This window comes from Engraulis encrasicolus, chromosome 21, assembly GCF_034702125.1.
Source record: "Engraulis encrasicolus isolate BLACKSEA-1 chromosome 21, IST_EnEncr_1.0, whole genome shotgun sequence".
In the NCBI taxonomy this organism is placed as follows: domain Eukaryota; kingdom Metazoa; phylum Chordata; class Actinopteri; order Clupeiformes; family Engraulidae; genus Engraulis; species Engraulis encrasicolus.
In genome coordinates this window covers 24,049,366-24,061,748 of record NC_085877.1, presented here as the reverse complement: position 1 = coordinate 24,061,748, position 12,383 = coordinate 24,049,366, and the positions used below count along the sequence as shown (strand labels likewise).

Below are 12,383 nucleotides of genomic sequence, written 5' to 3'. Positions count from 1 at the left end.
AAGTTTTCCGTCGCTACGACGGAATTCCGTCAACTGGATTTTCGTTTGGACGGATTTCCGTCCGTATAATTTATGTCAATTAATGTAGGCCTACATTTTTTACTTTCCAACTGAACTCAAATCGAGAGCACTCCTGGTCATGAGAAGGGGACGAGGTGTGTTTGGTGTACGGATGTAGTTATACACTCCACCATTGGCGGTGTGATACAACATTCACTCATCAGTAGCCTAGTTTTGGGTCATCCCCTGTTCTTCCGTGTTCCAAAAAAAGTAGGCCTACACGAGCGGTCAACAATTCTGTGGCAGCGCAGCGCGAGAGATTAAAAAAAAAAAAAATAGCCAAAATTGTTGCTGATGGCAGAAAAGAAAATAATTGTAATACAATGTATAAAGTGCAGTGACGTTTCCATATCATTGTACCTGCAGTGGCAGACATTTAGAAAAAAAATGAATAGTTTACTTCGACTGCGTATGATGTCCTTTTCATGATGGGTTTGCCTTTTAAGCATTGTGACTCTTACTAGCATTATTCATAGCCCCAATGGGACGACTATGGCAGCTAACTAGGATAGCCTACCATGCGTTTCATCCTCATAGTTTAGCGCGTTTGACTGGCTGCGTGTAGAGCTAGTTGTCTTTTTGACAGCGGATAATTCACAGTCTCATCTGTACTCATATCAGATTAACTTTGTTGTTGCCTATATATATATTCAAGAAATAAGTTAAACATGGGTTGCATTTGGGTCACGGATAGGCTATCCCTGGCAGAGCCACGTCTTGTTCTGGGAAGCAGATAGGCTAGTGACAATTGGCCCAAAAGTGCCTTAGTTTTCGAGATACCCCAACCGGAGGTAGAACCAAACCTAACAATGTTTTTCCTCATCTCTAAGGTCTCCCATACATGAAATTGATTCTTAGCCGAAATGATTTTACTGCTAAGCCTAAAAAATTTACACGTTTTCATAAGCACCTCCAAACCAAAAAAGCACCAAAAATGTGACCTCTCCGTATGGGAGTAATGACATAAAAACTCATGTAGAAAATGAACAGAAACTCTGAGAGCTTTGAAATTAGGTATGCTTGTCCCCAAGGGCCAGATGTATCTGGTAGAAGTGGTTGGATGTGGATATCTTGAAAAATGAAGTAGATATAGGCCTCTAATCACACACCTGAAATAGGCGGAAATTAGAAAAAAATGATATCTATACAGAATGTAATCATTTACTTTGTAATTGCTTTGTCAGACAATGTCATATGCACACATATTATATCTTGTTGGAAAGGGGAGATTGTACTGAATCTAGCAATACAAAATATGTATATATATTGTGAATATTGAAGATGGTATATCGCTCAATGTACGAGGTGTCCAGAATGAAAGACATCTAAATGGAGATAGAGACCCTATTTCAATGCATTTTAGTGATGAGAGGAATGCTCACAACATCTTCAACAGTATATTACTTCAAATAAACTTACAATTGGTATGTGGTGCTCTAGATTATATTTCATGAATAATCAGATTAGGGTGAAAATATACACATATTTATCAAAATCTCTTGTATTGCTTGCACATCTGTAGGCTATTGTAAAGCTGGACAATGCAGTGATGCCACCTAGTTCTAATGCCATGCAGCTAGCTCATCAGACTTACATCACTCGAAAACTCTGCATTTTAGGTAGAGAATATAGATTTAAGTAAACTTAATAGAATAAACACTATGCAGAGGGGTCACTTCGGATAGCTCTTGGGTGAAGTGATTTTCATTTCCAATATCCTATAATGGTGTTATCGAGTGGGTGTTCTTCAGTTTATTAAGAGATCTTTTATCTGTTTATCTGCTTTTATCTCACCAGCCAAAGTCCCCTAGCACCAACTACATTGTGTCCCCTCCCCAGCACACCACTGCACAGAAAAGGACATACACTGGCTTCCACAGTCTGATAGTTTGTTGCAGACATTGAAGGACCACAGCCTTCTAACTTCTTTTGTACACTGCATCTGTGTTGGCTGACCAGTCCAATTTATTGTCTTGGTATATTCCAAAATACTTACAGTACATGTTCTTACAATCTCCACTTCATCACCCTCAATGGAGACTGTTTGTAGAGCTAACTAGAACCTCAACAATTCCACCACCATCTCCTTGGCCTTAGAAGTATTGAGTTGTAGGTGGTTGAGTTTACACCAATGCACAAAGCCACAAGACTCCTATACTTCCCCTCCTGCCCCTCCTTAATACAGCCTACAGCCTTGGTTTCCAGACAAAGGCCTGCAGGCCAAATCTGGCCCGGGCATGGCAAACTTTTGGCCCGCCTTGTGGTCAGAACAAATGAAAACATATATGTGTTTGTTTTTTGATCACTAAAACTTCAGTGAGTCATATCTCTCCAAAGCATTCACAGAGAATTAGATTTTATGCTAACAGTCTCATAACAGACATTGACAAGAAGGGAAAAGTTGAAATGGCTGGAAAAGTCAAGGACCATGACTACATGTCCTGTGCAGCACGTCTGTGATGGCATCATCTACTCCAATCTTCTCTTGGTATGCAAACTGTACTAGGTCCAGTGCATGGCTTACCTACCTGGGGTCTGAGTGTATGTACGGAAGCAACATTCTCTTCATTATGTGTGAAGTGAGGGCTTTTTTGGATGTGGCATTTTGGGAACATGCATGATGTTTTCCATAGTTGGTGCCTTATAAGATGTACACTCAGGTTCAATACATTTTCCAGTAGCTCATCCAATTCAGTACATGTCTTTGGTGATGTCATCCGCTTAATGGGTTTTAGTCCTGCTCTAACCTGGTCTGCTGTGATTATAGAGGACACGATATGTGTTTGTATATTTGATATGTGATTGTGTCTGACTGTAGCAAGCAAAAGCTTTTTAAATATAGTGTAGCTTCAGAATTTTATTTCATGAGCCAACTGTAATAAACAGGGATGAGGAATAGCAAATATATCCAATGAATGGCTTCATAGTTTTACTAACCCACTTTCTGCCTGTATCGGCCTTTTCCTGCCATGACACTGCCATTAAGTGTTAGTAAAGTTATACATCGCCATATCTATAGCCTACTGGTGAGATTACACCTAATGACTAATGCCTATGGCTGTATTGACCAAGAACTAGGATGTCTCACGGTTTCCTTCATCTGGTCTCAGATAACACTGTGGGTTTTTTTTTAGAATATAATTTTGGCAAGTCATTATTGGCAAATTGGATGAGAGGTATGGATATGGCCTGTTCATGAAAATAAGGGACTTAAAACAAATGACACTGTCAAATACATTATTGTCCTTATGAATTGATGGTGAACTACATTTCAACAGTCACTAAGCCTGCCTCTGCCTCCACTCAATTTAACTCCAATTCAATCCAGCTGCTACATCATGTACTAGGGAGAAACAGGTGAACCACATGAAGATAGAGAGAAGAGTGATGGAAATCTGACATCTTCTATCTTGGTCTCTGGTTTAGCAATTACATATGTGCGGAGGTCGTCTTGCACAGTCCGTCCCCCTTGGGGACGCGAACCTGTCACCTCGTCAACTACAACGACTCGGAAATGGTAGGCACAGTAGGGTAACGCTGGACTAAAGGACCGGTCCCCCAGCCCAATGGCATCAACACTGTGATGAGGCTATTGGGAGGGAGGTTTACTAACGTTCCACGCCAACTCTGCTAGTTAGCCTCTGTTACACATACGTACATGACAGATTATGTTCTCTCTAGTGCATTGCTTTCAATAAGTACAATTTATTGTGAATAAGGCTTATGAGAGCAAAAGGGACAGACCACCTAACTCTGCATTTACTCTACTCTACTTCAATACAGTTAGTCAAAGCACACTCCATACTAAACTCTTAAACATGGGCATCAGGTGCAGACCGCTCTAAGTTGAAATCCTTCAACACTGGGCATTCCTTTAGTATGTCATGGTAGACATGATAACTGTCCTCAACTCAAATCCCCTCAGGGGTGTCAAGATATTCTGTGCAGGTCCCTCCTCTCTTTGCCATTTATACTGTATATTATCTCACTGGGTGATGTTATACTCCCCTTGCTTCTCGTATCCCTGCTATGCAGACAATAAACAGTTGTCTTGACCTGTTCACATGGATGGAGGACCACCATCATCATCTGCCATTATATCAATCTGTACACAAGGTTGACCACTGTTACCACAGAAACGGTTGCCATAAACCTTGGTGGTATTATTGATGACTGCGTATAATTTACTGAATACATCACCTCATTTACTTGTGTTTTACAGAAAATCAGACAGTACCTGACCCAATATGCAACTCAGGTTCTATGACATGCCACAATTTTGCTCAATGACTAGCACAGTGATTCCCAACCTATGGGCCAGGGCCCACTGGTGAGCCCTGAAGGTATTCCAAGTGGGCCTTGAAATCATTTTCTACAAATTATAATCATATTTTGGTGTGTTGTTGTTGATTTATTTGAGTTTTATTCTTAATTGGGACAGAGGTGGGCCCCGAACATTTTGGACAATTTCGAGTGGGCCCCAAGTTGAAAAAGGTTGGGAAGCAATGGACTAGCGCAATTATCCACTGGAAGGAACTGTTAAAATGTAGGCTAATGTTGCTTCATGATACTGAAACACAAACGGTCTGGCATTGCCTTCTAATAGAAGGTAACTTAATCCCCAATAGTCGGACAAGTTACCAGCTGACACAAGCGTTTGGTCATCCCTCTGAACTTACAGTATGCCTGTGCTCTGTATTTTCCCGACACCCTGTTTCTTTGTTGCCGTTTATTATATGTTTTGTAAGTAACTTTAGATAAAACTGTCAGGAAAATGTAATGCAATGTTTAATGTTTTAACATTCAATTGGATGGGTCTCAGCTATCTAATGCAGTAAGCTTAACAACTACTTCTAAGATCTCAGGAGAAAGGCTTGTTGTTGGTACCAAGTATCAAATTGTGCTGTTAAGCTTTTGACGCACCTTCCAGATAGTAGGCCGAGGTAAACAAATCCATGTCAAGGGCAAACCCTCCAAATGTTTTCCATGATTGTAGTTTTAAATTCAAACAAAGCTGTTCTTAATGTTTTGTTTTAAGGACTGTAGCATAATACTCTCCTTGTATCCTTATAATTTGTATGCATTTGTTTTCTCTGTTTTCATTTTTGTGAAGGACAGAAATGCCTGTGTTCAAAAAATATAGTACATAGTTCTATCTCTGGCTCCTTTCCTGACTGTCCAAATGTAAGCCATGTTGTCACTAATAATTATGTGAATGATTGACAGTGAAATGTCAAAGATCACCAGAAAATGGCCTTTTAGAATAGGTGCTTTGGGCTTATCAATTCCTCACAGTAGTGCAATGTTATGGTACAGTGTATCTATGGTGGTACACTATATTATTGTAAGGAAAATTGAAGAACAAACATCCTTATACCATAGAAGTTCCCTCGCTGTGTTGTATGACACTCTATTTGGTAATATTATAGGCCTACTGAAATACACTATGCTAAACTACAGCACCACGAAGGTGTATTAATTACTTACCTTTAAACGTGTATATCTACATGGACTGGTTCATTTTATTTGTTTTTTTTTTGACACCTCATACATTGAATGATATGTTGTAGAGGTTGTGAGCATTCCTAATCTGATTATTCATGAAATATAATCTAGAGCACCACATACCAATTGTAAGTTTATTTGAAGTAATATACTGTTGAAGATGTTGTGAGCATTCCTCTCATCACTAAAATGCATTGAAATAGGGTCTCTATCTCCATTCAGATGTCTTTCATTCTGGACACCTCGTACATTGAGCGATATACCTTCTTCAATATTCACAATATATATACATATTTGGTATTGCTAGATTCAGTACAATCTCCCCTTTCCAACAAGATATAATATGTGTGCATATGACATTGTCTGACAAAGCAATTACAAAGTAAATGATTACATTTTGTATAGATATCATTTTTTTCTAATTTCCGCCTATTTCAGGTGTGTGATTAGAGGTGTATATCTACTTCATTTGTCAAGATATCCACATCCAACCACTTCTACCAGATACATCTGGCCCTTGGGGACCAGCATACCTAATTTCAAAGCTCTCAGAGTTTCTGTTCATTTTCTACATGAGTTTTTATGTCATTACTCCCATACGGAGAGGTCACATTTTTGGTGCTTTTTTGGTTTGGTGGTGCATATGAAAATGTGCATTTCTTTAGGCTTAGCATTAAAATCATTTTGGGTCAAGAAACAATTTCATGTATGGGAGACCTTAGAGATGAGGAGAAACATTGTTAGGTTTGGTTCTACCTCCGGTTGGGGTGTCTCAAAATTTTGGGGCCATTGTCACTAGCCTAAGTGTTCTGATGGGTGGACTCATGGTCGATAAATGCCGTGTCGACGTTTGTTTCACTTTCAAGGCTTGTTACTGTGTGACGCTATTTCTGCTAACTGGAATAGTGTGCAGCAGCAACAGTTGTGTGTGCGCTTGTTTTTGAGTGGCTCAACGTCTGTGCCCATCTACTCGGACTATGCGTTTCGTTTGAGTTCAGTTCTAGCCTATTTGCGCACTGCGCACTCAGGACTGATGGGTGGGTGATTTGCCTTGATTCGAGTGGAAAGCTGCGCGACAAGCTTGGGAAAGTGTGTTACTTTTGTAAACGATAGACGTATGTCTGTGACTGTCGTGTCTGCTGCGTCCTGTCAGCTTGTAGAACACGTGCGCATAGGAAGAATCGGGGACGTTTTTTTAAATCAATGGTAAGCGTGTGCTTGGCACCGCACATCGAGAAGCAAAAAAGTAGCCAGTAGTTTTCAAAACAGTAGAACACAGAGGTAGACATACCGCACCCTGTTTGTAAACGCCAACAAGTTATTTGTAACAGGATGAAAACTGAAAAAGGCCTAAGGGTGAAAAACAATCAAATAATTAAAGCTAGTTTTCTCCCTCTGATTGCTATGATCAGGGCTTTTTAAATGTCAGAAATACAACTGCAAGCAATGCGCACCAGTGCTTTCACCAGAACAGTGTTTGCCCATTCTAATGTGAAAGACAAAATATAGCCTACTACTACAACAAAAACCCCATAATGGGATCAGTCACTGTATCAACACATTGCAATTCCAAGTCAATAATTCTGTGAGATCAGCTACCATTTTGAAGCAGCATTCATTGTGAATCCATTCTGCATGATGTTGTGAACAATTCATAAACAATGGGTAGAAATAAGAGGAAATAACCAAAACATGCCCCAAATTTCAGTTCAATCTTTGCAGTCTGATATAGTATCCATTATCCCTCCATTCTCGGCCAGTTCTAGTCAATCTGGTGAGCGGCCTAGGCCTGCCCGCCCTCTTTCCTTTTTTTGTATTTAGAAATTGGCATCTGTAAACATAGCATTGTAGGCCTACATCTGATTGAGCACATCTGATCTAGTACCTACAGGTACACTCATACTGAGTCTATATAGGTCTACTGAGTGTATAATGAATATTCATTGTTCATGTGAAGTGTAAAGATTTATGTTGGTTGAAGTTCTGATTTTGTGGCACTTTTTGGTATTACTGGCGCCCTCAAGACATAGGCCTATTCTGCTCTAGGCGACTGCCCCGTCTGCCTATGCCGCTGGCTCTGGCACCATTCCTTGCATGTATGTTTCGTCATGAGGGCAGAGCCTGGCTACATTGGTTTTCGTAGGGTTACGGAGTGATACTCGATCGGGTGCCTAACCGGTAAAAAAGTTCAGTCAGATTACTTTTTTTTGCTTTAATCCCTGAGGCTGACAATGAAGTATTATCGAATTGTATCGTATCGTATCGTGCGGCATTCTTAATTCTTATCAAAAATAATCGAATCGCTGGCACCTGTCCAATGCCCTAGCTCCATGACATAGTAGAGGTGGAAATGTAATTGGAAAAAATCGAATCGTATAGTGGGGATTTTTAAGTATCGAAAATAATTGAATCCCTGCTTTCAGAAATCAATACCGTATCGTATCGTCATGGAGGCTGTGATTTACACCCCTATAGTCCACCATATATCAAATCTTTGGTGTACTCATATTGAACATTTGAGTGATTTTCTTTGGTTTCTTTTTGTGTATTTTTCTCATACAGGCACTGTGACACACCGCCAGAGGAAGAGGAGGCAGACAGAGAAAGCGATAGAGAAGAGAGAGAGAGAAAGAAAGAGAGATGCTGTCTCAGAAGAAGATTTTCCTCATTTTGGTGACCATCAGCACCGTGTCTCTGCTTCTTCACCATGGAGTACATCTAAACTGGTAGGCTTTCTCCCCCTTCTCTCTGCCTGTCTGTCTCTCTCTTTCTCTCGCTCTCTCTCTCTCTCTCTCTCTCTCTCTCTCTCTCTCTCTCTCTCTCTCCACTTATGTGTGTGTGTGCAGAGGCAGACTTTCCATTAGGCAAACCGCAATTGTCTAGGGCCCCAACCAAATCCCTCCTCCCTAGGTGCCTCCGGTCACAGTAAACACACAAGAAAAATTGCACCAAACACAGAATATTATATGTGTATATTATGACTTTTTCTCCGCCCACAGCCTCAAACTGGCTAGATTCGCCACTGTGTGCGTGTGTTTGTGTGTGGATGGTGTGTGTATGTAATATTTCTGTGTGTGTGTGTGTGTGTGTGTGTGTGGGTATTATAATATATCTCTGTGTGTGTGTATGTGTGTGTGTGTGTGTGTGTGTGTGTGTGTGTGTGTGTGTGTGTGTGTGTGTGTGGGTATTATAATATATCTGTGTGTGTGTGTTTGTGTGTGTGTGTGTGTGTGTGTGTGTGTGTGTGTGTGTGTGTGTGTGTGTGTGTGTGTGTGTGTGTGTGTGTGTGTGTGTGTGTGTGTATTATAATATATCTGTGTGTGTGTGTGTGTGTGTGGGTATTATAATGTATCTGTGTGTGTGTGTGTGTGTGTTGTCCCAGGTCGCTTGACAGCCTGACGTTGGGCTGCTCGTCGCTGCCGCTGGGCCCCTGGCGCCTCTCGCTCTCCTCCTCCAGCATAAGCATCAGCACGGCGTCGGGCGTCAAGCACACCAGCCTGGTCTTCCTGAAGACCCACAAGACGGCCAGCACCACCATGCAGAACATCCTCTTCCGCTTCGCCGAGCGCCATAACCTCACCGTGGCGCTGCCCATCAGCGGCTGCGGCCACCAGTTCTGCTACCCGCAGTCGTTCAGCGTGCGCAACGTGCACCCGTACACGCGCACGCGGCCCGACATCCTGACCAGCCACACGCGGCTCAACGTGAGCGAGATGCGCCGGCTGATGCCCAATGGCACACGCTACATCACCATCCTGCGCGAGCCGTCGGCGATGTTCGAGTCGCTGTTCAGCTACTACAACACGCACTGCGGCAGCTTCAAGCGCGTGCCGAGCGGCTCCATCGAGGAGTTCCTGAGGCAGCCGCAGCTCTACTACCGGCCCGAGGAGGCCGACTCGGGCTACGCGCGCAACACGCTGACCTACGACCTTGGAGGGGACAAGGACCATCAGCCGTCGGGGGACGGCGAGTACATGAAGAGGTTCGTAGCGTCAAAGAGACTAACAATCGAGAACATTGCCATAGCCAACATCACTAGCAGATGATGATTCAACGCCTGTAATTAATGCGTAATTGAACATTTTAATGGAGGCCAGCCCTTATTATCACATCACCTTACATTACATGATATTACATTCTGCATTTCATCCCATATTCCATTATATTACATTTCGCAAAGACCACCGACCGACGAGGGTTGCACACTATAGTGCAGTAACAGTAACAAACAATTGTGAAAGTGAAAGCCCAACAGGGAAACTCAGGGAAACTCAACGAAATTGCATTCATGCCTCACCCGTGCAAGGGGGCAGCCCCAATGGCGCCCGAAAGGGAGCATTGTGGCGGGACGGTACCTTGCTTAGGGTGGAGGAAAAAATCCAAAGGCGTCGGCAAACTTTTTTTCCACAAAACCTTGCTCAGGGTACCTCAGTTTTGGGGGATGATGGGGGAAGAGCACTGGTTAATTACTCCCCGCCACCAACCTGGCTGGTCGGAAGTCAAACGGGCAATTTTTGGATTACAAGTTTAACGCCCTAACCGCTTACCCGGGCCATGACTAGGGGTGTAAATCACAGTCTCCATGACAATACAATTCGATATCGATTTCTCAAGGCAGCGATTTGATTGTTTCCAATACTTAAGAATGCCCCATGATATGTTACGATTCAATTCAATTCGATTCGATTTCCAATTACTTTTCCACTTCTATTACACTATGTTGCACAATTAACAGCTAGGGCATCGGGCATCGGGCAGTGGTCAGCGATGCGATTATTTTCGATACTTAAGAATGCCCCAAGATACAATGCGATTCCATTGGATCTTTGGCAGTAGGATCGATGCATCAATACATGTCGATTATTATTTACACTCCTACCCATGACTGCCCAACACAATTGCGTTGCAGGTTCGTGCAGCACGTGGACAGCGTCTTCTCGCTGGTGATGATCTCCGAGCACTTTGACGAGTCACTGGTGCTGCTCCGTCGGCTGCTGAACTGGGAGGTGGAGGACCTGCTGTACCTGAAGCTCAACATGCGTGCAGACGAGTCCCGCAAGCGGCTGCAAGGGACGCTGCCGGCCAAGATCCGGGCCTGGAACTGGCTGGACGCGGCGCTCTACGACTACTTCAACGCCTCGCTGTGGCGGCAGCTTGAGGAGCTGGGCCCCGCCTGCCTGGAGCGCGAGCTGCGCGTCATGCGCAAGGTGTGTAACCAGCAGAGGTATCAAAAGTGAAAGTAAAAGTAAAAAAAGAAACAGTTTCCTTCCCACACAAGTAACTTATCTGAGTAAACAATAGACCTCTGTACTTGTCTTACGATCAGCTAAATGTGCGGAGAGATGGGACTTTTTTGCATGAAATCTTGAATATGTCTATGTTATAGATGTTGGAAAGTGTTAATTCCACTTGCACGTCTGAAATGAATTCAAAAATTAAATTTGAGGATTTTTGTTGTATGTATAGAAAGACTAAAAAAAAAGAAACCACTGAAATTAAAGTAAGAAAAAATCAATTCGCTGCCCTTCAACTTCAAAGGCCAAGTATCGACTGGTGCACGAGTGCTATCGAGAATTCCTCTTGCACATCGGAAATGAAATTAAAAATGACATTCACATTCAATTCAACCACACTAAAGTAAATTCACTAAAATTCAATTCAATTGAACTCGCTCAAGGCCTGGGACTGCTTGATGTGCGATGCTATTGTGAATTCTTCTTGCACAGCTGAAATCAAATCGAATTGAAACTATTCGTTATTAACAAATTCAATCCATTTCAATTCAATCCCTTCTTCGTCCAGGCCCAGGACTGGCTGGTGCGCGAGTGCTTCGGCGAGGACACGCCGCGGGTGCGCTCCCCGACAGAGATCCAGAACAAGCAGCTGCGACCCTGGCAGCCCAGCAAGAAGGTGGCCATCGTCGGCTACGACTTCCCCGTCACCAGCAACACCACCAAGGAGCAGGGAGGTGGAGGAGATGGGTCAGCAGGAGGTGCAGCAGCAGCAGCAGGAGGAGGTGGTGGTGGTGGTGATGGGGGAAGAGTGGCCAAGGAGATGTGTCTGAAGATGGTCATGCCTGAGGTGAACTACTCGGAGCTGTTGCTGCGGTCGCAGTTCGCGCGGCAGCAGCTGCAGCGACGCAGGGCCACCACCCCGCGGCCCCCCGCCAAACTCCAACGGCCCAAAAGACAGAGGAGAAAGATATAAAACGCACCTCAAAGAACACACTAAAAGAATTACAAAAAAAGCATTTAAAAACAAACAAAAACTGAATAGAACCAACATGGAAAAGGGGGTGGGGGGGGGGGGGGTTGGAAATGAAAAATAGCAGGCCTCTGCTTTCTAACAAGACTTTGAAGTTGCTCTCTGGAACGAGAGAGGACTCTATTGAAGGAATGGACATGCACTTGTGGTGAGGCAGCTGAAGATGCCTATCACTGTAGGAAACTCAATGGTACTGAATGGTCAAATCCCGCTCACTCCTTATGACACAAACACAGGGCCTGACAGGGCTGACAGCTTTGGCCTGACCCTGGACAAAGTTATACGAATGGGACCCCTCCCCAGTATATATAATGTTTTGAGAAAACAATTCTAGGACTCACTTTTCCTGAGTCTGGGACAACTAGCCCCTTTGGCCTCCCAGGTGTCAGCTGCCCTGCACACACACACACAGCTTTCTTCAATCCCCAATTATGCCAAAATGTCTCCACCAGCCCTCTCTCTTTCTCTCTTTTCCCCAATTTTCTCCATTTCTGTCCCACACACACACAGGCTCACACTCACACACAAGACAATCTCATCCCCTTGTCCTATTC

The 12,383-nt window shown here is 43.3% G+C and overlaps 1 protein-coding gene across 1 annotated transcript in view; it reads left to right on the top strand.

Moving 5' to 3' along the window:
- The window catches only part of gal3st3 (galactose-3-O-sulfotransferase 3), a 57,958-nt gene extending 46,089 nt beyond the window's left edge, over positions 1 to 11,869 (top strand). The window contains exons 2-5 of the mRNA XM_063187132.1: positions 8,128 to 8,291; positions 8,948 to 9,547; positions 10,475 to 10,772; positions 11,368 to 11,869. Of these exons, the coding sequence (XP_063043202.1) occupies positions 8,206 to 8,291; positions 8,948 to 9,547; positions 10,475 to 10,772; positions 11,368 to 11,772 (1,389 nt within the window). The 5' untranslated portion in view covers positions 8,128 to 8,205 and the 3' untranslated portion in view covers positions 11,773 to 11,869. The remainder of the gene's footprint in view (positions 1 to 8,127; positions 8,292 to 8,947; positions 9,548 to 10,474; positions 10,773 to 11,367) is intronic.
- Positions 11,870 to 12,383: the final 514 nt, after the last annotated feature.